At 47.0% G+C, this 24,652-nt stretch overlaps 1 protein-coding gene across 1 annotated transcript in view; it reads right to left on the reverse strand.

Moving 5' to 3' along the window:
- grin2ca (glutamate receptor, ionotropic, N-methyl D-aspartate 2Ca) overlaps positions 1 to 24,652 on the reverse strand; it is a 46,629-nt gene that overhangs the window by 19,819 nt on the left and 2,158 nt on the right. The window contains exons 2-3 of the mRNA XM_035616523.2: positions 12,007 to 12,454; positions 2,852 to 3,453 (exon numbers count right to left, since the gene is read on the reverse strand). Coding sequence (XP_035472416.2) covers positions 2,852 to 3,453; positions 12,007 to 12,438 — 1,034 coding nt within the window. The 5' untranslated portion in view covers positions 12,439 to 12,454. The remainder of the gene's footprint in view (positions 1 to 2,851; positions 3,454 to 12,006; positions 12,455 to 24,652) is intronic.

Consider the following 24,652-nt stretch of genomic DNA (forward strand, 5'->3'; position numbering starts at 1 on the left):
AAATCGACCAGTTGATCAGCCCTCTAACTGGGCGTTGTGATGGGATGACGTCATCGAGCGGCGAGCTGCCCTCCTCTCCGACTCGTTCCTCTCTCACCTCAGCCGCCCCCCCCCCCCCCCCCCAGCGGAGGTGTTGAAAGCCCCGCTGGGGGGAGAATGGCCTTCACCCTGGTCCGTGTGAAAAGCCTATTTGATCTGGTAAATCTGCCATAATCCCATTAACAGGTGATCTGACTCGTTAGCACAAAAAGAAAAAAAGAAAACCTACTTGGTGGGACAATTTAGAGGGGGGAAAAAAGTCTCCAATGGAGTGAGGACAAATGTGCGAAGGGAGGGGGGAGGGGGGGCGTTAATGTTTGATTTGGCTGACGACCGAACATAAAGCTAATAGACAGAGCTTTGTTCTGTCTCGTCGACCTTCACCGCCATCCAAATCCCACCTGCTGGGTTCAGAGAGACGGGATTCGTACGGTATCAAAGCGTGACATGATGATTCCCCATTTACTTTTTTTTTTTTTTTCTTTTACAAAAGGAAAAGTTGCGTCCCCTTCGGCTCTGCGTAAAAACTCTGAGAGAAAAATGACTCGTGACGTCAGAGGGAGATGGCGACGCTTCATAATGCAGCAGGAGTGTGTGATGATGCTCGCGTCCCATTTGCAGCCCCTCGGTGACCATCTATTACAACACACACTCTCCCTGAATAACCTTGGCTTATATGAGCCAAAAGATGATGCTGGAGTTTTCTTTTTCTTCTTCCGGCTCCACCCCTTTGCTGATTAAAACCTTTTTTTTCCAGCAGCCAAAACAGGATTTGCTTCATATCCCGTGGCGCAGATGGCGTCAGATTGCTCCTCCGAGGCAGGGGTTTAAATGAAAAGAAGCCCCGCCCCTCGGCGTCCAAGAGATGTATAGTCGGGGGGCGCTCTGTGTGAGATAGACGGCAGCAGCAGGGAGAGGGACGGTCGCCATGAAATGTACTCCACAGCGGCAGACAGATGGGGAGCCATGAATAAATAAACGACTGTTGACCTCTTTTTTTTTTCGCCGGGTCTCACAGATGATATAATATCATAATCAAATCAGAGCGGTTACGTCTCAATGTGACCCCCTGACAATCAGACGACATTCTTCTTTCCGCAATGAGCTGATACTAATAAAATCCGAACTGAGACCATCGACGTGTAAATGAAGATGGACGACGCGCCTCCACCTCCTCCCGCCGTACAAAGATGAAGCTGAAAATATCTCAGATAAGGGGCGTCGCCATCTTGGCGCTCGTGGCATCAATTGGAGCGAGAGTCTGCGCAGTAGCGATCGTGGGAGATTTGAAGGCCCGGTGATCTCAGCTGTCAATCTTCACGTCTCAACTCGTCATAGCATCAAGTAACAAATTAAAAACCAAACTTGAACATACATCAGTATAATAAGAACTATACCTAAAACCTTAAAAACGTATTAAACGTGTACTTTGTCTTTTAAATTTGGTTAATTGTCGGGTTTATGACCCATACTGCCGCAAGCCACCAGGGGGCGACTGAGATGATTTGGCTTCTCCTTTGTCGGGGGCCTATCGTGTCGTCCATCGTTCTTCAGTCTCTGACTGAGCCGGTGAACGAGACCGTCCTCTGCAGGAGAAGCAACAGACCTGGTCGTCTTTTCCCGTCAAGTCCAGATCGGGCGTCCGAGCGAAGGCAGCAGTCTCGTGCTGTGTTTCCGCAAAACCTCGTAGAAAGGCGGCGTTGGACACAGGAAACTGCCGTTCGCCCACAGTCAGTATTCATTTCTTTTGTGAAAGTTTCCATTAACCTTCACCAAAGTCGCTTCATTTATCCAAACCCCACCGTAGAAGTGACAGATGAGCTCGTTCTCTCACCGGCACAGTGGCGGGAACAGTTGTCTTTTTTTTTGGGTTGTTTTTTTTGACAATACTCTGGAGTTCAATTTGAACGTTAAGTGTTGTGTCTTGTTTATGATCACACACAGCAAACAAGTCACTGTAAAGTACAAGCGAGACGGTTGAGAGCCGCGAGGGTTCCGTCGGCCGTCAGCATCATTAACAGGGAGCCGCGGCGACGTTATTTCCCTGGGAAGAGATTAGGACCCGTAACTCACTCTGCCCCGTTTATGAGCGCGAGTCGTCGGGGGGCCTGTGGCCATTTCACTAAATGTGATCGCTGCCTTTTTTTAATGTCTTTTAACACGCTGGGACGCATCGTGCTCTGGGCCGGTAGTTCTGCTTATGTACAAGAAAAAAAATCACAGCATTTACGAAATGTAAATACTAGTCCACAGAAAGACAGTAAATCCTTAAATAAATGACAGCGTTCAGATAAGACAAAGTACTCGGGAGTGTGGCACCGGGACAAATAAATAAAAAGCCAAAGTCTCAAAAATAGGCCGGGGATGAAAAGATAATTACTTCTGCTGTGATAGCACGACACTGTAAATTCAGCATAATGTACATTTTTACTGCACCAACTCATACTCGCCCGCCTGCCGCGGCAAGTTTCCCCTTTATATTATACTTATGCCGTACACCGGCTGTGTACAGTTACTTTAACTTTGCGGTTGCTTGGGTCGCTGCTGAGTTATCGTCGGTCGAATGTCCCACTTCCTGTTCTGTTTCATACTTGTGGCTTAATGGAAAAGTGTGTGATCTCTGAGCCGCTTCAAGGCTTTTTAATTTGAAACATCTGTGCAGAAAAGCTTGTGAGCCTAAATTTATGAAGAGACAACAGGTAAACTAAACAAAAATGAAGAAATGTTGAACGAGTGAACATCGTCAACACCAAATGAGAACGGGTGGTAGTATGAAACATCATTTTAAAAGGAGAGATAAGCGACAACGCACCTGAACAGCGTGTCATTGGCGGCCGCCGGCTTGACGGGGTTGTGGCAGTCGCTGTGGTCCTCGGGGACGAAGCCCCTCTGCTTCCGAAAGCTCTGCACGCCTTTCACCACGATGGCCACGCCGTCCCGCACCCTCTTCCTCAGGCTCATCCTCCAGCGGTCCGTGATGATGCTGATGAGCCCCACGGGGAAGCTCTCGGGCGGGGGGATGTCCGGGTTGCCCACGGCCAGGCTGGGGATAATCCAGATGTAGCCCGGCCCCACCAGTCCGGCCCCGGCCGCCATGGAGAACAGGTACTGCGCCTCCTCGTGCGAGCAGTACACCAGCAGCACCTGCGCGTCGATCTGCTGCAGCAGCCGCCCCGCCCGGATGTCGTTCATGCCGTCGGCGGACATGTCAAAGGTCAGCACGTCCTGCAGGTCCCATATGAAGTAGCTGGTGTCGGTGAAGGACTTGACGTAATCCACGTAGGCTTCGTAGCCCGGGTAGAGGCTGGTGATGACCACGAAGCTGTCCCAGTTGTACTCCTCCATCACCTTGAACATGCCGTTGATCTGCTGCTCCATGGAGGAGCCCAGCTGCAGGAAGTTGGAGCCCTCGCCCTGGAGAGACAGGAGAGCGCGGCGTCAGTAAGAAGAAGACCTCTGTGGCCACTCAACCCGCAGCACGAGAGCAACGGGCGGCATTAACGTGTCTGGAATTCAAATTGTGTAATGTGCGATGAGATCCCTGGAGGACGCGCTCCTCCGAGAGTGCACACACGTGTGATTTGCACCCAGACAAGTCACGGACAGTGCGCAGCGAGTTGCCCAGCCACTGGGGACCGTGGTGCCGCTTTGACACAAGCTGTTTTATATATTTTTTTGCTCTTCCAGGAGCCACAGACTCATTCATCACTTAAACGCACGTGTCTTACTTTTGCCGTGCAAACGCCCGGCTGTCATCCACACGTGCAAATTCAGAGGGATGGCACCACAGCAGCGGCGCTCCCTGCTCTGCATCGCATCTCTTCTGCAGATGCATTGACCTTGGAACGGGAACGAACGTGGCTTCTCTGGTTAAACACTATTATTAGAAGAGGTGGGCAAGACTGATCTGGGTGTGGCCAAAGATCCCTTAAGAAAGACCTTCCCTGTGATCTAGTGTGGAGTTAAAGTTCTTGGATTTTCACAGCAAAGAATCGTCTTTGATACGTAAAAACCATTTGGTAAATTCGTGGAATCTCCTCATGCACGAAAGCAAAAAGTTGTTTAATTTGTCGATTTATAATCCAATTATGCTCTCAAAAAGAGGGTAATGCTGCTTATTGGAAATGTGGCACAAACCCATTTATAATTGCTTCATATTGATAAAGAGGGTCATCACAAGTTATTATTGAATATCTGTATGTTATCTGCAAATACATATGTGAAAGGTCAATAATGATTTTTTCATTTTTTATCTTTTACGTCAAATCAAAGCTGCTGTTGTAAATGTTAATAAGTTGGTCATTTTATTGATTCAGGTCCCGCGCCGCATCAAATGGATTTTTCACAACCTTGCAGCCTAAAGGCTTATTAGTGGTTTACAGCTGATCTGTTAACAATTACAGGAACTGGCGGTTTGTGAGCTGCCGTTTTTTTCAAGCCCTCAAGTTTTTTGCATTTTGACCAGCGCCATGTCGGTTTTCGTAGAATTGGGGGTGTGGTCTGGCTGAGAGCTCGTCCACTGCACGCCCACCAACACTTGCACCGATTGGACGGTACCATCCGTCAATCTACGCTACGACGCTAAGACTTGATACTATAGATTGAACCATAAACATCCTCAGTAAAGTGTTTACTGACGTTATAAATCCAGTGAGGAGTAAGAGTCGTTTTCTCATAGACTTCTATAGAAACAACCAGCAGAGTCGCCCCCTGCTGGTCAATCCAAAAAATACTTCAGCTACTTATTGCAGCTGTTGGTTGCAACTTGCACCAGAATAAAGAGCAACATGTGACACAATTGATACCCCAAGTCACAGCAACTGACTGGGCCAATATTTTGACGTCATAATAACTGGTAAACAGAAAGGGAGAAGATTGTGACCATATTTCCTGCAGCTTGACTTGTTGACATGGAACCATACGGCGATAATTTGAGACGAGGTTCAAATTCACAGGAGACTTACTCGAAGAGGAGGAAACCAACGACTCAAACATAAAGCATCAATACACAATTTGTCAAACATTAACAATAAACATTGGTCATAACTTAAAACCCTTTTATGAAGAGATGCTTCTCGTCGGTGGGTGCGTTCGGCCAGCAGTCGTTACTTCACAGTAATTATGCCGAGGTGTCATAATTAATGTGACAGTGATGAATCGATGCTGCTCTGCATGTTGAACCATTAGCTTCAACGGGGGATTATTGATTCTTCGGGGCCGACGCCCAATTACTTTGCCTCGTCTCCACCACCGCGCCACAAACCCAACAGCATCATTACACGTTTGAGGCGGCGTGACATTGGTGTGTGACCATGCTAAAAAAAAAAGAGAAGAGAAATCCATGTGTAAACAGGGTTCGTTATTGAGTTTGAGGATTAATGATGAGACGTGTTTGTATTAATGGTACTGATCTGAGAATGACCCTTTTTTTGCCTCTTATAACTAGAAAGTAGAAAATGCACATGTGTTCCGACGCCGGCGTCATCGTGCGCCACCTGAGCCACCGGCTCCTCAGAAAACAGGAGGTCAGGAATCCTGAGACTGGAAAGAAGCCAGTTTCCTTCTTTTTTTATTATTTCCTTTTTTAATTTAGCCCGTCTCCTCGCCGTCCTTGAGAGGAGCTCAGTGATATTGTGATGTACGAGCATCTTCCGATTTCCGACGTCACAGCTTAATCCGTCGACTCTGACTCTCCGTGCCTGATAACATCTCCGTCTTCTTCTTCTTGTCTCGTTTCACGTGTTTCCTCAGACTTCTTACGTTCCCCCAAAAGCTCTGAAGTGGCTCTCCCATTACTCACTTTGACTGATATTAAATTCCGAAACATAAAACGTAAAAATGGCTGGATTCATCTGTTAACTCATCAATATCCATAGAAATCACGTCGGCGTCTTTACTCGGAATCGGCTCCCGCTCGGTGGAAAGGGGACCTGCAGTGGACTGAGATGGATTAGACTGCAAACAATCCCTATACTGTGTGCAGGGATCTTATATGCAGGTTAGTCACGGAGAGGAGTTTGAGAAGATCGTATGAATCTGCTTATTTTCTCCCCCTCCTCACCGTCCCACAGCAAATCTGTCAGGGTTATTGCCTTATTCCTAGTACGTGCTGCATCGTGTTCCCGCATCTGCAACAGTGCACACTCGGTGTATTCCCTGACATTTGCTCAGGTGTCTTTGTTTATGCGCAAGTCACAGTGTGTTGGCTTCGTTTTAGAAAACTGTGACCAAATGTGTTCGGAACTGACCCTGTCCGCAGCTCCATCCATCCATCGTCTAACGCTTTATCCATTTAAAGGTCACGGGGGGGGCTGGAGCCAATCCCAGCTGACGTTGGGCGAGAGGCGGGGTTCACCCTGGACAGGTCTCCAGCCTATCACAGGGCCACATACAGAGACAAACAACCAGTCACTCTCACATTCACACCTACGGTCAATTCAGAGTCTCCAATGAACCTGACCCCATCCTGCATGTCTCTGGACTGTGGGAGGAAGACGGAGAACCTGGAGAGAACCCACGCACACACGGGGAGAACATGCAAACTCCACACAGAAAGGCCCTGGTTGGTTTGAACCGGGATTCGATGTATTGCTGTGAGGCGAAGGTGCTGACCACTACACCACCGTGCAGCCCACTATTTAAATCAGCTGAGGATAAAAAAATACAAAATCAGATTTTGGCTAATTCATTGAAATGAATACTGACAATTCCACGTGTTTCAAATATCCTTTAAATCCAAAATCACATTGATTCACAACAACTGGCCACAACGGCCCAGTAGAGTCACGGATATTACAGACCGCGGTGGAAACAGTGGAGTTTAAATCTCCTTGTGGACGATTTTCTCTCATCTCACAGCACATACAGTACGATTATACTGGCCAACACTGTGCATAATGACTGTAGATTATAAACGGAGGCGCGTTTGTAAATGGGTGTGGACCGCGACTCTGTCCGCTCCGTAAGCCGCACTTCCACAGCGTCGTTCACAGAAGCTCTCAGCAATAGTCCACGGTCCCAAAGAAGATTACAGCCGTCGAGCAGAAGGCTTAGGCTTCTCAAGGCCCAGATTAGATTCACCGGGGTGAAAGAACTCGTGTCCGTTCGCAAGTACGGACGCAAAAAAAGTCTTTGCGTTCAACTCTGACTTTTTAACCCTTTCGCGTATTCGTCGCGGCGCGCGGCCCTGGAATCTTGGAACCGACCCGTCGAGCGAACGGACACTTTGCAGGCTGGAGATTAGCTGTGGAGATGCTGCGAAACCGGTCTGAGTTTCAGTCAGATGAGTGTGTGACGCAGTGATTATCTCTAAACCACAGCTGTTGAAATGGGAACAGTGGCGACGTCGCTGAAAACCAACTGGGAGGAAAACAACAACCTTTATTCGCTGTAATACGCTTGCTTGATGGCTGAAGGTCGTTTTGAGTGACTCAGGCTCAATGATGTCTATTGATAGATTTTCATCCATGAACCCAAAGGACACAAGATTAACGTCTGGCCTGCTTGAGGTAAATGTTCTGTGGCAGTGAGTGAAATGAACACGGAGCAGAAAGAAGAGTATGGTTTCCCCCTCCCCCTCCCTCTATCCCTACGAAGAGTGACTTCTGGCCACGGCTCTTCGCTGCGACATATGTCTGCCTCCGCCGCACAGCAGGAAGTGCCCGGGCGCCCACCTTCCTCTCCCGTTGACGTCACGTAGATCCTGCACGGAGACTGGGAGCAGACTCACGAGTCCCTGGTCCACTGTCACAAGACACAAATCACTGCATAGTAGAGAATGTTTTCAACGTGCGATTCTGTAGAAATCAAATCTGTAGCCGTGGTTGTCGCTATCTTGCAAACGATATCCAAGTATATCAGCCCACCGTGACCATTTTTTGTGGGTGTAATTACTTCTGAAGGACGTCACCGCGTGTGTTTTTATTTATTCAGAGATCATCACGGCCTTATACTGTCGCTGTCGACAAAGGCCAGGAGGAGCAAGGACATCCATATTAAAAAGAACACCTCTGTGTCTATTGACCTGCCGTCATCATCTCTCACAAACGTTTCCCAAAGAGTTTGATTTTCCAGAACCTCAGTAAAAAAAAAATGAATATGAATCTAAAAGCGGCCATATTCAAACTTTTAAACCACGTTTAGCTTTTCTGGGTCTTTTGTGTCAGCCGTGATTAACGCCATTGATTTTCCCACCGTTTGCCCACTAAGCAGGGCCTGTGGGAAGAGATTGATCTGTGAAGCATCTAGCTTTGTTTTTCCTTTTGTCCGTCTCAAGTTGACATGGCCGTTTGAATGAATGGGTCTTACTCTATAGCCGCATAGATAAGCAATATTTGTAGTGGGGTGAACTTTACTCGATACATACTCGTCATTGTTTCCCGTTTCTTCTTCCTTCTCGTCGGGATAGAGAACAAGAAGAACGATGGTTTACATGTGCTCCGACGTCGCCAATCATCAAACCGAAATGTCCCGGGGACAAGAATCGGTTCATCACCCAATTTTGTGCCTGTCACTTTCGGAGGGCTCAAACCCTTCGGCTCTCAGCGATACGTATGAAAAATGGAATGAGCGCTGTTGCCTTGTTGACTGCTGTTGACAGCATCCCATAAATCAATGGACTGGCCGGCGTTCTCTGATTATTGAGAGGAAGACGAAGACAACTCAAAGAGAGTTGGACTAAAAATCATCCCTGTGCCTCTAGTACACTACGACCGTGTGTCGATTTTGTATGTTTAAATGTTAATAGATGCCAAGTTGAATCATTAAGAAATGACTGTTAACATTTAAATGTGAGAATACCTTTTTGTTTCAACGAGACCCGTCACATCCTGAATCATAGAGTGACAAATGAAGCTCTTACTGTTTTGGGGAATCGGGATTTGGTCCCAGTTGAGAACTGGTTTCAAATTGTCTGCAAAACAATAACTTAAAAACCTGCACGCTTCATTTTCACAAAGAGAGATGACAACAGTGGAAGCTTTAACACATCAGCACTCAGCTTTATAAATCAAGTAAGAAGTTTAGGTTAATTTTCTCGCAGACTTTTATAGAAACGGACTCATTTTTTGTAAGCGGGGGAGTCGCCCTCTGCTGGTGTTTCCAGAGAACACAGGCTTCATGAACTTCTGCACTGGCTACGTCCATTTTTGTCAGAATTTGGGGTCCAGTAAACTACAATAGTCAACCACAAACTGTTTAAACATTTTCAGCACATCGTATTACTTTTGCTCACTATAACCGTGACCGTACGTTTTATTTCTACGCGGTACCTTAGCAGACTACGGTTGATCTCTGCGGCCGTCCACATGAATAATGGATGCACTCACTGTTCTGTAAGTCACTTTTAATGCGTTCACTGAACGGCGTATATGAATGCTCTCGACCAATTTCTCCGGCTAATTGCAGATGAAGTTCATTCATATTTCCAGCTGTTGGCCTTTGTCATCATGCTTATTTCTTATTATATGTATTCATTCTGTGATTTATTGTGATTGAGTCGCTTTTACTGTCTTCAAGTTAGAATAGTTGGAGTGTAAATGAGCAGCGGGAGGCAATAACTGCTGGGTGACATTTCTTTTATTGCCGCCGAGGAGTCGTTCTGATGGCAAGATCACCCAACGTGTTTCTGGAATGGATGCAGCTGTCGTGGGAGCTGTCTACAAACCCATTAGAATGAAGTAAATTGCTGGAGTCTCACTAGTTATTACTAATTTCTCAAAATATTTAATGCCCCAAGACTGAAAAATGGCAACTTATAGTATCCTCTAATAGATAAGTATCCTCTCATCCTCTATGCATGGCTTGAAGACCACATAAATTGTAAAATCATTTCAGAATATTTGAAAGGTTTCGTCCCTCCCATCAGAGTTTGATCTCTCTCAGAGAGCAGTGTCATCGATAAAAAAGTCATGATTAAAGTTATGCTGATGTTGGTTAAAAGGTCATTCATTCAATAATCAAATACATGCCAAATTATTGCAAAAAAATGAAATACTCTCAATCATAATGCCTCGCTGGTTCATTTATCTGGACTATGCTCTGATTGACAGGTACGCAGATGACTTTCTAATTAAATTACAAATCAAAAAACCTTTTATGGATGTAAACGGGTGGGCATGTGACGCAATGTGAGTTACTTGTGGTGTCCCTCAGGGATCTGTTCTTGGACGTTCCTTTTTTTTTCATACACTCCGAATTAGATAATTTGGTCAAAATTTAACATAAATTCTCTCAATGTCAAAAAACAAGAACAACTGCATGATATATAGCAGTGAAATCTGCAGAAGTTAGTGTAAATCCACTTCCTGCCTTTTCATTTTATAACTACTATCGTTTCAACCTTCTAAATTCTTAGAAATTCATTTTCTAAATCTTTAGATTCTTGAAAGAATCGTGTCGCAGGGCTTCAAACTATATCTGTCACAACATGTAATGTTATCCCTTGATGCTCTGCTGTACTGTGTATCCCAGGAGGCTCTAATGGATTCCTGTGCAAATTGGTAATTCTAATATTTATTGATCAATTAAATCATTTTTAATGACAAAATGTGCCTGTCCATCTACCTCATGCTCATTTTGGCTGATCTAATTAGCGGTGAAATTACTGTACGTGTGATTGTTTGACTGCTCCCAAGAAAATATGCAACATGATTTAATTTTTGCTTGGAGGGTTGTAATTACCACCAGAGTATCCACTGCCGGCTCTGATGCAGTTTCACGAGTGTTCAAAGTGAAGACAAATCATCCATCCGTCTGTCTTCAGCAAAACTGAAGTCCTTGACAGTTGGAGAGAAAAAAAATGGCTACAAGCAATAATTACTTCTGCAGAAAAAAATCATCATAAAATGATATCAGTTTTTTTTATGGCCTTTTCCTCTCCTGTCGACTTTTATCACAATCCGCTAGATTATTTATGGTGCGTCATCAGCAAAAGTCTTAATATGTGTTCTTGTGCTTTTCAAAAATGATACTTTACTCAAAGATTTCCGTCCACAATTCACCTCTCAGCTTCAGGTAACGGCTCAACAATAATTTCTTTAAAATACTGTGTTCATGTTAATGAATCAGTGATAATTAATCATAATAAACATAATAAACAATATTTTATTCCGCTCTGCACAATGAGTACTTTTGTTAAAGTACGGTGACCCAACCCGAGGTTGCGACGCAGCGGGTTCCATTTTATCGGTCTACATGGAAAGTTAGCTGGATTGTATCGGATATCCTGTACACATCTTAAATTGTGCTTCTGGTTGTGTGTTTTGGCGCCTTGTTCACTTGGCTTCACAACAATCCTAGATGATGCAGGTGCTAGTTCGACATCTAGAGGCAACGAATATCAAAGATCCTTGTTGGACCTGTTTTATCACGATCCTTATTTTTGTTTGTGTTTCATCTTATATATGAAACAATACGCCTAAAAGGTACGATAGCGTACCGGCCCCTTGTCTCCTGAAGGTCAGAGTTTACAGCGGTTCCAAAGCAGGACGGTGGTGAGAACTGATGAAAAGTCATTGTCTCGCACCTGTATGAAATGAATTTGAAAGCCTGCAGCCGGAGGAAATACAACACGTGATTTACAACCACACATCAGGCTGAAGCTGCTCCTGCTGTGCGGTCGCTGATGGTCTGTATTCATCCTGTGATTTCTGGTATTCATTAGTTTATACTGCTTTCTGTTTAGCTGCAGTGTCGTGTTGATTGTGAATGAAAGACATCACTTGAAGAATAAACCAGCTTCACCCGCTTCCCAGATTGCATTTTAAATAGTTCTGTGCAGCTTGCATATTTCATATCTAATACTTCGGGCACATTTCATACAAATTCAAAGGGGTTAAACTGTGAAATAAATTGCTGTAGTTGGATCAGTTTCCAATTACATTGAACAATGAGGTCTCCCACAGTTAGTGGGTGTAGCTAAAGCTTTGCTGGCCACTCCCCACCCCTGACCCCGCCCCCTACACTGACCTTGTATGGCAGGACGACGGCCGAGCCTCCACTGATGCCCACGATGGGCACGGCTGTCTGAGTTGAGATGAAGTCCAAGATCTGCGCCACGGCCTCGGAGCCGACGTTGTCCTCGAACACCACGCCATGGACGCGGTTGGTGGAGAGGGTGTCACAGATGCGGGTGAGCAGCGCCCGCGGGTTGGTGTTGTTGACCAGCACGGTGATGGGGTTCACCTCCAGGGGCAGGTCCATGAAGTTTTCCCGGCTCAGCCGCCCCTTGATCTCCGTCTGGTAGGCCGAGCCGCTGAACACCACCGCCACGTTCACGGAGGGCGTCGGGACCCCGAACGGCCGGCCCGCACAGCCGGGGAGAGTGCAGAAGAGCAGCAGCAGCAGCGGCGGTGGCGGCCACCACGGGGAGTCGCTCAAGCAGCCTAGACGAACGCCCATCTCAGTCACCTACTGCCTGCAGGAGGAGGAGGGGTCAGAGTTGGGGGAAAGGGGTCAAGAGTGGGGATTGACATATTATATACAAAAGGATTTTTTTTTTTTGGATTGTTGTGATAATTCTCGGTAATCCCGGCCCGGCCAGCCGACCAAGTGCCTTTTGTTTGGAGCTGGCTTATTTTGATTAATGACCTTTTAGCTTCATCTCATGCGCCGGTCTGCCTGCCATAACTAAGACGGCGTAAGAGCCCATTAACGGAGCCCCGGACAAGTATTTTTAGAGTGTGTCAGCGTGCAACATTAGGCAGTGGCCGGGCTGTCGCATCTTAGGTCGGCAGCTGCCTCCCGGCTGCTGTTGTATTCCGTGGTCCGATGCAACAGATGGTGTCCAGTGTTTAATGCAACAAATGGAGAACAAGAGGATTTATAAATAAAAATAAAAAATTCCCGCTCGTGACATTACTTTTGAAGCAGTTGCTTGAATTTTTTTCAACGTTAATCTGCATGCATGGTTTGTGTCTGTGCTGATTGATACGCATCCGTCGACTCCTTGTTGTGACGCGTAGCTGTTGGAGAAAAGATTATCTTAGTTTTGAAACTGACAGTTGAACTATCCCAAAAGTTACAAGTTTACAAAGAGGAATTGAAATCTCCAAGTTGGCCTTTTGAACAAATCCACGCTTTTTGTGTGTGTGTGTGTGTGTGCGACATTGCATCACAATTGCACTGGATTGCAAAACCACAAACTCTCGGCCGAACTATTTTAATTTCATCCAAAGAAGCCGAATTGCTTCGCTATCTTACCCCGTGGCATTAGTTGAACATTCGCATCGGTAGCCAGACAGCGGTTTTTTTACGTTGAGCTGTCAGACAGACTTAGGCTCTCTGTCGAATCTGTCACAGTGGTTTTTTGCGGCCCTGGGGGAGCGCAGCGCACTGGGCCCCTTGTCACCGAGATCTGATCCACCATGTGATGGAATCCCAGTGGGGTTGAATATATTGTAATCCCCTTTGTAATCCCCGCATGGCGTCACGGCCCTACGGCTTTGTTGCAGTGTATAAACTTATCGAGAGATTCGGCTACTGCACACGGTTCGCGGCGGCCGCGTGGCGCAGGTCTCTAACTCTCCTCGTGAGAAAACACACAAGCTGTATGCAGCAGGCACAAAGACAGGCAGGCTGCAGAGGAGCGGGGAAACACTCGGTCGCTACGTCTCTAGAATATTCATCACTGGACTGTTTCCCCCCCCCGGGTCATGTCACACGCTGAAATCCAAAACAACACACATGCGTGGGGAGCTGTCCTCGCGCTGCCCTACATGTGATTCTCCAGGTAGGCGCTGCCCGCCGTGTCACGCCGCGTTCCCCTTCAACGACACCGGCCATGTTTCAGCTGCGACGGCGGTGCAATAGTTCAAGGGTTATTGTCTTTGCGACGCGCACGTGGTCAGAGCGCTCAAAGGCGCTGACCTTCGCGCGCGGCAGGGCAACGACGGAGGAAGATACAGGAAGGACGGATCCTGGGGTCGAGACGGGTGTAGAGTCGAACCGGCTTGTCGATAGCATTATGACGAGGCATCCGCGCCGACTCCGGAGGGCCGGCTGTAACAAACAGGTACACGGCGCCGTTCACACTGAGACGTGAGCGTGGGACAGATTGCTGCTTGCGTCATGATGCTCCGGCATGAGTCATAGTGTGTGTGTGTGTGTGTGTGTGTGTGTGTGTGTGTGTGTGTGTGTGTGTGTGTGTGTGTGTGTGTGTGTGTGTGTGTGTGTGTGTGTGTGTGTGTGTGTGTGTGTGTGTGTGTGTGTGTGTGTGAGATCAGTTACTACCAAAACCTGCCGCCCTTATGTCACATGCGGACACGCTGCTACGACCCGTTGGACGAAGACTCTTTACAAACCTCGTCCATTTTCATGTTACACTTTCCTAAACATGTCGTACCCAAGGCTCTCTTCCCAACATGTGCTTATCTTATCGTCAGGTTAGAAAATATTGATCCAAAAACATTTGTTACAGATGAGTGATTTTTAGGAGTACAGGTTATTGTGCTCGCTTTATCTGCAACAAACATCTAGTCGCTCTAAACTCTGTCTTCTGCCTTTTATATCATATATAGATATATTTTAACCTTCCTATCGCTTCTCTGAGCTTCCGTCGGTCGTTGGGATTTGGTTTCGCGTTTTTTCCCACAAAGGCCGCACCTAGAAGAGGAAGAGTCTGACACCGGTCAGGACTGTGAGCCAGTGAGAGTCGAACTCAGAAGATGGAAGGAGACATCAGCCGCTGTTGTAACTTCACATCTGCAAAGACATGGAGCCAGTTTGCACCGCCGGGGAAAATATATGTATCGTAACCTGGATGTGATCGGTCGCGTCTCGCGTCCCGAATCGCACTTTCAGAAATGCGGCCAAGGATCTTTCAGGTTTCTACGTTTTTCTCTCTGGGTTTGATGTAAAAACAGAAACAAAACATGCATGTAAACGTGTAGAATGTCGCAAACATTGAAACATGATAATCTGGAAAGAAATATCTGGAAATTGATGTATTAGTCACTCAATCACAGGGGCGTGAACCTGGAAGTGGCCATTTCCACAGATATTAACTGTTAATTACTCCTGGGAGAAGTAAAGATGCATTTCTTTTTTTCATCATAGGCATCTGGCTCGGAACGCGTCTCCAACCACCTGCTCACAAACTAATCCATCATTAATTCTTCCTGGTTGCATCTGCACTTTCTTGTTAAACATAACGGCCCTCTGACAATAAAGCTGAACTTGATTCGCCTCGTTCGTCAAATTAATTAGATAGACGGTAAGAAATAAAGTACAATTTTTTCACAAGCCCGTTTTCAAACAGCCCCTGGTTCCGGCGTCTCAAATGAGAACGGAACGCTGTTGCTTTTCTCTGGTCTTCTGTCTCGGCGAATTAAAACATCCCTGAAGTTTGGGACGTGTGCGTGAACACAACAAGACATCGGAGATTCTGACAGTCGTCATGAGAAAATGCATTCCTTCGCCGTCTGTGTTGGTTTGACTAACAGTCGTTTCAGATGTGCCTGTCCCCCTCTAGTGGGTGACACACGGGTGGAAGCGGCTCCTTCACAGAATTAGCTGTCGTCACAGAAGCGCAGATAAAGGACTGACATGCGCTTCTTATCCGTCCGTCCGTCTGAACCGGTAATAATGCAGAATATCCACATCATCTTGCATGTTCAGCCGGTTTGCGTGTGCTCCTGCAAATTTAATACTGTTGATAAGGTGAATGGAATTTTCTGCCCACATAAACTGACGCTGCCCTGCTCAGTATGTATGACCTTTCCCCGACTCGGTGATGGGAATATGAACACATTTTGATAGACACTTGGCACAGAACATTACATATGTATATATATTCATTTATTTGGTTCTATTTTCAAAAATTCAATGGGAAAGCCCAGTTTCTGGACAGCGCATATTCATCAGTCTCATCTCTTCGCCCCTGTAAACACTATCTGTTTCTGATGGTGACCATATGAGTTATGGAGCCACAAATAAAAAATAAAATAAATAAATAAACCAACCCCTGCCATCTATTGATGAGTTGCTGCCGAGGTGTCAGCTCCTGCGACTGATTTCTGATCCTGCTGATTGGTGTGAGGCCGCGGCGGTAAATGCTCTACAAGTGAGGGTTGACGGCGGCCCTTTGTATTCCGGACACGCCGCCCCTGCTGCAGCTGTTTCCGACCATGTGCACCTGTCCCGTCCTCTGCTCCGTGATCAATACGCTCAGCCGTGGATCCGCAGCCCCGCTCGCCTCTGTGGCTCAAACACGCGCACGCTGATAAACTCGTCCTCCTCTGTGGCATTATCAGTAAAAAGTGCTGACCGGTCAAACGCTCCAAGGCATCTCAAACGCTGATGTCACCCCCCCCCCCCCCCCCCCCAGGAACACGCAAAGAGGCCAATCGTGAATCCATGACCTTGGTTGACCTTCCAAAGGAGTGATACACTGATGTGGATTAGAAAACACTGATTTGACTTCATAGTTCATCTTCATCTTGCTTTCCACCTCCCACCTATGATACAATCCTCTGTAATGGACAGAAGCAAAGTTGCAAAAGAGTTGGGCGCAAATCTACTATTAAATTAATGAATTAAAACCAGCAGAAGCACCTTTTTTGAATGCGACAAAAAACGACACGGTTTGAAATTTCTATTGATAATTAAACTGCTCAGGAAACACAACTGACACTTTGACCTCCCCTACAAAAGATTAATTTAACACGACCACATAAATATAACTATCATGTCTGGTCATGCTTCCACCTGTATGAATCTGAGCTCTGAGCTCTGTGTTTTTAGGCTACGCTTTATTTATATATATATATATATATATATATATATAAATATATATATATATGTATATATATATATATTATTAAATAAATGCACAAATATGATGACTCTTGTAACCCCTCTGCAACAAGCTGTATATCTGCATTAAAACATTCTTGTTCGTACTCATTGTTAGTTTATAGACGTCAACCACAACAAAGACCATTAACTAAAATTTCAATAAGAAACCCTGAGAACGAGATTTCAACAACATTGTGGATTAAAAATGAATTTTGTCCAGAGAGTGTGACCCGCAAACTAATGTCCCAGAATAAAATGGTTGGTTTTCCTTTTAAAACGACGAAATTCAATTTGTCTCTTCCACGGATTTCACTTTTTTTTTTCGGGTAGGTGCTCCTGATTATGAGTTCAAAAAAAAAGAGAATGCTTTAATGCAGACTGTCCCTGGACACGCGGAGTCTCGGAAGTGGGTTTCTTTTCAAACGGTGAAACAAATTCGTGGTATACTGCTCATTTGAAACCATCTTCCTGACGCTAAAGAAAGCAGAAGACTGATCCAGAATCCGTATGAACTCGCCGTCTCCTTTTCTTTCCCCTTTTCTCAACAAATGAGACACAAGAAAATACACATGACGTCGCATCCTGACCTCAGTAACTTGGCTGCTCTTGTGCCGATCAACTTAAAAAACAGTTTACAACATGAGTTGTACTGTTCGTCCCTACGGAGTCTCAATAAAGCAACAAAAATCCAGTTAGCTCCGCATCAAGACGACAACTTTATATTCATGGGGCCCGAGTACTGGAAATGGGAGTTAATAAACGGCGCTGGACGACTTCTCGATCGCAGTCGTCCATGTAACTGACGTCGCACTGTGCTGCTCTACAAGTGCCCGAGAAAAAAAACCAATGGCCGACGCAGCCTTGGTTCCTGAGTGCCGACACCGATATCAATCAGAGTGCTGTGGATGTTTCTGCCACTTTTGTGACATTTGTGCTCGGTGGCTTTCAAGATCAGCTCGGCACTCAAAATATCAGAATGAAAAAAAAGGAGAAAAAACCAAGGTGAGTCTCAGAAGCTGAATCTGATAGGAGTTTACAGTATTTCGTTCTTTTAGTTATCGTCACGCAGTGTCCTCGCGTTGTTCCGAGGCTGCGGGTAGAAAACGCTGTCAGCGGGAATCAAATCACAATATCATAAGTCTGTGTATTTATTTAGTCCTCTCCCTCTTGATTATTAGAAACCAGAGTGGACACATGTAATAGTCTGGTACAGCGACGTGATTCCGCTCAGTTCTAAATATCTGCTGCTATGTTATCGAAAGCCCCAGTGTGTCATTTTTTGTAATTTTCTGGCGGCATCTGGTGGTGAAGCTGCAAACCGCAACCAACTGAGCGACCGACAGGGGACACTTTACGTAGAAACATGGAGACTCACACGGAGGTCGGGTCCACCTCATGGAACTATATTTAACTCATAGATGAACACAGAGTTATGGACAATATATTCCGTTTCTGTGAATAAGCTCTTATAAATATTACACGCTGTAGCTTTAACTCTTTTGTCCCCGTCAGGATCCTGTGGAAATGATGACTCTGGTTTTCCAGTGATCTGATTGGTCAGTAGTTCGCCTGTTGACAGGTTTTCATCTCTTATCTCGATTGCACCGGAGCAGGTGAGCACGTTCAGCGTAAGTTCGCAGTGCAGAACCTCGGGGCTCGTGGCAGCACGCCGCTCAGAAATGACGACCGTTGAACATTCACCATGAAGAACAGTCTGATTCTGAGATGGAGAAAAGAATCCAGGGAAGGATGGGACTGACAGAGGATCGCAATGTTTCACGTTGGATCACAATATGCTGTATGGCTCCTCAGTCCATTAAACAACGGCATGCTTTATGATTTTAAGTGTCACCGTGAGTGACAGTCAGTATGAAATGTAAAAGCTTGAAGCTTTATCTTCATGTAGACGGACGTGGCACGACGCTTTTAAATCCACTGAATCCGAAAGCTGAATTTAGCGAAGAACGGCAGCGCGTGACGAACAAGTCGTGCGGTCGCGCCATTAAGTTTGCAAATATCTAATCAAACAGTAATGCTCTCCGTGTTTGCTCACAAGCCCAGAACCTCACAAAATGTGCGTTTACTTCCAGTCACGATCTTGTGGTTCGTTTGGGTGCTGCTCTTTCCGCAGGTCACCTGAGGAACAAGACGCTCGTTCACCGGCCGGCGATTCTACCTTTTTATGACCCCGTTCAGTTGTTCAGGAGATCCATGAAAAAAGTGTCATGGATGAATAATAACTTGTGTACTTTTAAAAAACGAACACAAGAAAATCAGATGCAAAGTCGATTTTCCTCTCAGATGGACTGGAAGACAAAATAAATCGACTACATCTTCTGAATCGGAAGTAAACGATCATGTTGGGAATCTGATTGAAAATATCTGCTGATGACAGATTATATATATATCTATATATATATAGATATAGATATAGACATACAGCCACATAACGTGTGTAAACCATAGATTGTAAATAAAGATGGCCGACACGACGGCGCCCCAAATGTAAAGGCAAGATATCTGGATCGCCCCCCGGTGGCCGGCTGCGGTATAGGCCATAAACCCCACCCTCCTCCGTGTTAGCAAATGGGACGTGAACCAAACTAAAAAACGTTGAATCATTTTCATTTTGTCATTTTCGGTCGTTCTTATCACACTGGTGTTAGGTGTGATCAGTCGAACGCGTACAGGGTAACTGACACTATCAGCGATTGTTGTCTTTTCCCATCTTACATTTTATCTTTTGTCTTGGGCAAATATAATCCTTTTAATAAACCATAGGGAATAACATTTACGTCGTAGTGCCACCGGCAGAAGATAGTGAGGCTTTTATGCCCCGAGGGGGGAAAGACGGTGTGCATCAGTCGTTTGTATCTGTCGCCTCCCTTTTCCTGAAGGTCACGCTTCAGGACTCGTGGGTCCGCCTGTTGCCCGACTCTAAACCTGTCCTACCTGACTTACCGCTCCGCTCTTTACGATACAGTTTTCTGCGCCGCGGCCGACGTGATGAACGGCACCCGCACGCCGTCGTAGAAGGTACAAGACAGAAAAAGGCGCAGACGTGAAACCGTAGCCGAGGCGTCCGAAGCACCCCGAGATTTATCTGCTCCCGCTGACCCCTGGCGTCAGAGGCACGTCACACGGAATCACTCGGCGGTATTAGTTTCTGTCACTTCTGGACGAACGTGCCTCTACTGTACATTAACTGCACACGACAGAGTGATTGACGAACACCTGTCGGACACGTGGTCTCCACCGTTGTGAGAAGTGAAGTGGGTCCTTAAAGTTAACGTCGTCCCCCTACACAGCAGGAATCAGCTTTGGGCTCTGAGCCGTCAGGGCTTTTTTTCTTTTTTTCTCACTCTATAGCATCAGATGGAGCGTGATCAGCAAGTTTTAAATGCCACGGCAGATGGAGAGCTTGCGTCGTTGTGCCTTTATTACAGTTCTGCCCGTTGAAACCCCCGTCTAGCGCCGGAGCTCCCTCCACCGCAACCTGCACCGACGACGTCGCTGTAGTCGGAATAAAAAAACCAAGATCGTCGGACAGATGTTTGATCTCCATCCCTCCTCAGCATTCGCTCCGTCGCCCCCCGATTGCACAGATTGTATGTGCGCAAGTGTTTGGAGGGTAATAATCTTTTCGAGGCTGCAGATTACAACGGTGCTGCGAGTGTAATCCATTTTGCGATGACACATGGATGAATGTTTACCTGAGGCTTACGGGGCCTCGACATGGTCGTCTGATATTAATATTCCTACTCGGACCCTGCCACCTAAACCAGGGTGTGTGTGTGTGTGGGGGGGGGGGTTTACATCGGAGGACGGCGGATGCGCTTTGGCGGCCTCCGCACTCGGCCTTGTGTGTGTGTGTGTGTGTGTGTGTGTCCTGATTGGAGCAGGGATCAGTGTAAGACCGTGGTTAAGCTGAAACTGTGGCTGCCACAGAACCAGACCCCCCCCCCGCCCGCCCCCGCCCCACCTCCACCCCCTCCACCCCCTCCACCCCTGCCGCCGGTCCAGCTGTCACCAACCTGCTCTCACAGTTGACTGCCCACACATACAGCTGACCCCTGACACACACACCCACACACGCGCACGCACGCACGCACACACACACACACATGCTCTAATCCACATATGAGCATACCACTTTGTTTTTAATCCTGTGCCGCTTCAAACTGCAGTGACAATATATTTCCTCTCAGGGACGTAAAGATAAACCAAACTAAACTAACCTTAAAGGAGGGGTTGTATTTTCCTCCCCCACCCTTTGTGTCGTCTAACTATTATTATGAGCGGACGTGTTTTAAAACATATACATATTTTAAACCAATTTAGTTTTTCTAAAGATGGAATAGAAAAAAATTTAGGTTAGAAAAGGCAACATGTGTCCCGGTCCTGGTCCCAAGTAGTCAGCTGACTTTACTGACAGTTTTCTCTTGTGCCGTGGTTCTTCAGCCCCAGTCGCTCTAATGGCATCTTCAACATGTAAAAGCAAAGGGGAGAAGCACGTCGTAAACAACTCAGGCTTTTATAGTTTTCCTTGGAGATGACGGTTGGATTGATTTTTGTTTTCTTCTCTTCTTTTCCTTTTTGCTGCAGTCTCCGGGAAACAATTCCTCTTCATCCTTTTGGAGAAGCCGGGCGTCTTAATGCAGAATCAGAACCAGCCGCGTCTCCTTCCGGGTGTGTGTTTGTTAGGTGACGAGAGGAGACGCGTGACAGAAAAGAAAAAACACGTTAAGCAACAAGTGCCCAGGTTACTGTCCCGACTTCTTTAAATTCATCACGCAACGTCCAACTGCTCCTCTTTCCATTTTGGGCGCCCTTTTCGCTTTGCTGGTCCTCAGCTCTGAGGTTATATCGCCGCCATCATCCTTTCCCACCGTGTCACCGCTCAGGGCTAATTGTGAATATGCAGCCGTGAATAGAAACAGCAATTAGGGCTAATCGATTTAGGCGTGTTACAAATTGCGCGCGCGCCCCGGCGGCGCCGCACGTCCACAAACACTCGGCGTCGGTGTCAGTATCCACGAGAGGCAGCGCGATGACGAGGGGAGAGAGGCGATGCACCAGCCCCGCGGCCTGTCTGTTCTCCCTCTCAACAGGGACAGGACGTTAGACGAGGTGCAAGCGGCGCTGCGCCATGAATATAAATGGGCCAGGAGCCTCTGCTGTGCCCGCGAGCGCAGCCATAAAGTCAAGGGGGGAAAGAGAAGCGCGGCTCACCCGGCTTCTCTCCCGCCCGGGGGGGGGGTTTTAATGTCTCATCAGATCGGCTGCGTCGCACGAGCGCAGCCCGAGGACCTGCAGGATCCCAACATGCGTCGCTGCTGTGACCCTTTCAAAGGGGGGCCTGTCAGGTGTCTATAAATTTGGCGGGAAAGGCGTCACGTGGGGTGGGGGGGGGGGGGCTAATGCAGCATCCCCTGATCTGGAGCGAAATTTACTACTCCTCGTCCTCTCTCCTGACCTTGGATAGATTGCTCCGATATCCTGAAACCTCCGTCGCCTCCCCTGCACTAAACGTTTTACTGCCTCGGACGCCCGCGACTGGCTGTCAGTCAGCACAGCATCCATTTCAAACTGTTGTCTCAAACGTGAGCATGCCCGGTCGCCCCGCATCCCTGCTTTCCCCCTCGTCTCCATCCAGCCATCCTCCCCGTGTCCTGTCCTGTCCTGCCTCCTCCTCCTCCTCCTCCTCCTCCTCCTCCTCCTCCTCCTGTCTGCAGAGACGTTGAAGATGGCGTGAGTGAACTCCGATGTCTTTAACATTTGATTAAGCAGATCGGCTCTGTAAGTGTTCGTGGAAGTGCTGGACAGCTGACAAAGCAGCCGCTAACCCTGGGATACAAACCCAGAGGTCGTTTCAGTCTGCCTGACGGCTGCTAACACGCACACGCACACACACACACACACATGCACGCTAAGACACTGCAGCCTCACGTGCAACTACAGAGAACAGTTTTAGATTTTTTTTTAAAAAGGCCATTACATCACTTCCCACAGACACATAGACAACACCAACAGTCCCATTAATGTGAAAATATGGAGAGGAATATTACGTTTTGAATAACCCTTTTCATGACAAGAAGCCGAACACGCCTTGATATTGATTCGGACTTTTGTGCGTCTGCGTTGAGCTTTTATGTGATCACGGCAAGTTTTTAACGTTTGTTCGTAGAGACGGATGGAATCTGCGAGGACGTACCGCACGTACGTGTCGCGGTTCTTCCGCTCTTTTCATAAAACATGAAACCGAGTTCCCCTTCGCGACAAAGTCTTGAATTATTAATGTAGGAGCAGAGTGACGTGCATAAGCGGTACTCATCTATCTCCCTCCCTTCAAACTGCGAAGCTACTTTTATGTAACTTGCAGCTGCAAAAGTTTCATAGATAGATGCTTTAAGAAAGTTACTTCATCCCTCAAAGTGACTTACTCCGTTCAACTTCAACTTTGATTCTGTTTCCCTGCTGTTACCTCTCGTGTGTGCGTCCGTATCCTTTCTACTTCAGCGTTTTGAGGAACAGAGGGGAGACAAAATGCAATTTAACCGACATGAAGATACACTAAGTTAAATTAATTCAGTACTGAGACCCCCCCCCCCCCCCCCAAAAAAAAGGAGAAGAGGGAAAGCGAAGGGGGAAGATGCAATTGCTGCGTTCGTGTGACACATTGACTTTTAATTACACAAGTAAAGGCACGAATAATACAAAACACCGCTCCGGTCTGTAGTGTGTGTGTGTGTGTGTGTGTGTGTGTGTGTGTGTGTGTGTGTGTGTTGCTCACTTCCTAATCCACTAGTTGGCGCTCCGGGCAGTTGTGTCGTCCTGGAGTCGTAGCAGTTAAAGTGTCAATTATAAGTATTTAGTTCATTCAGCTTTTATTGTGAAACCTCAACAGGAAGTGGCCCAGTGAGGCTCGGCAGCTCATACCTGCAGGGGGGGGCGTTCAAGGGCCCATAATCAGCCGTTGTTTTGGGGCCCCCCTCTCAACTCAGGCGATTGCCTACCCCACCCCGCCCCCGTTGCTACGCCCCTGCCCGCCTGTCACCCTGTCGTCTGTCCTACGAGGATATGGAATGAATTTTTCAGCGCTCAGACAAAACGGATCACGTCGCTGGCAAAAGCGGGATTTGGGATGAGCAGCGGAGCGACGGGGGCCGCTCGCTCTCTGTGGAGACACTGTTCGGTTTGACTTGTGATGAATGACCAAGAAAACGTGGCTGCGAGTAGGACGGACGGGACGGAGCGCTGAAGACGCGAAGGTTGCAGCTGATCGGAGAGGTTTTGGACGTATCCGCTGACGAGGCGTGTAATCCCGTGAGAGGAACATGCTACTGATACGTGTATTAAACAGGTCAGATGGAATTTGCAGCTTAAAAATGTCTCTGGATTAGTCGCGACGAGTGGACTAAAATGGCGGGAAACGAACTCTTACGGGGCCAAAGTCGAAATCTTTAACCAATCAGCCCCCCGCCCCCTTTATTGTTTTGAACAGTCACGACATAATTTGAACGTGAGGACACTTTGTCCCACGTCCTCCTCACCTCTTGTGCGACTGTTCTATGTCAGCGAGGGTCCTCACAAATACAGAAGTACAGATGTGTGTGTGTGTGTGTGTGTGTGTGTGTGAGGGGGGGGGGGGCGTCGGATTAGTCGAGCATCTGTTAAAAACAAAATAAATCTGCTTAATCACCGAAAGTATCAGCTGTGTGTTATTGATCAAGCTCCTCCCTCGGCGCGAGAAACAGATCCCCCCGTCGTGGTCGTCGGTGTGTGTGTGTGTGTGTGTGTGTGTGTGTGTGTGTGTATG

This window comes from Scophthalmus maximus, chromosome 17, assembly GCF_022379125.1.
Source record: "Scophthalmus maximus strain ysfricsl-2021 chromosome 17, ASM2237912v1, whole genome shotgun sequence".
NCBI lineage: Eukaryota > Metazoa > Chordata > Actinopteri > Pleuronectiformes > Scophthalmidae > Scophthalmus > Scophthalmus maximus.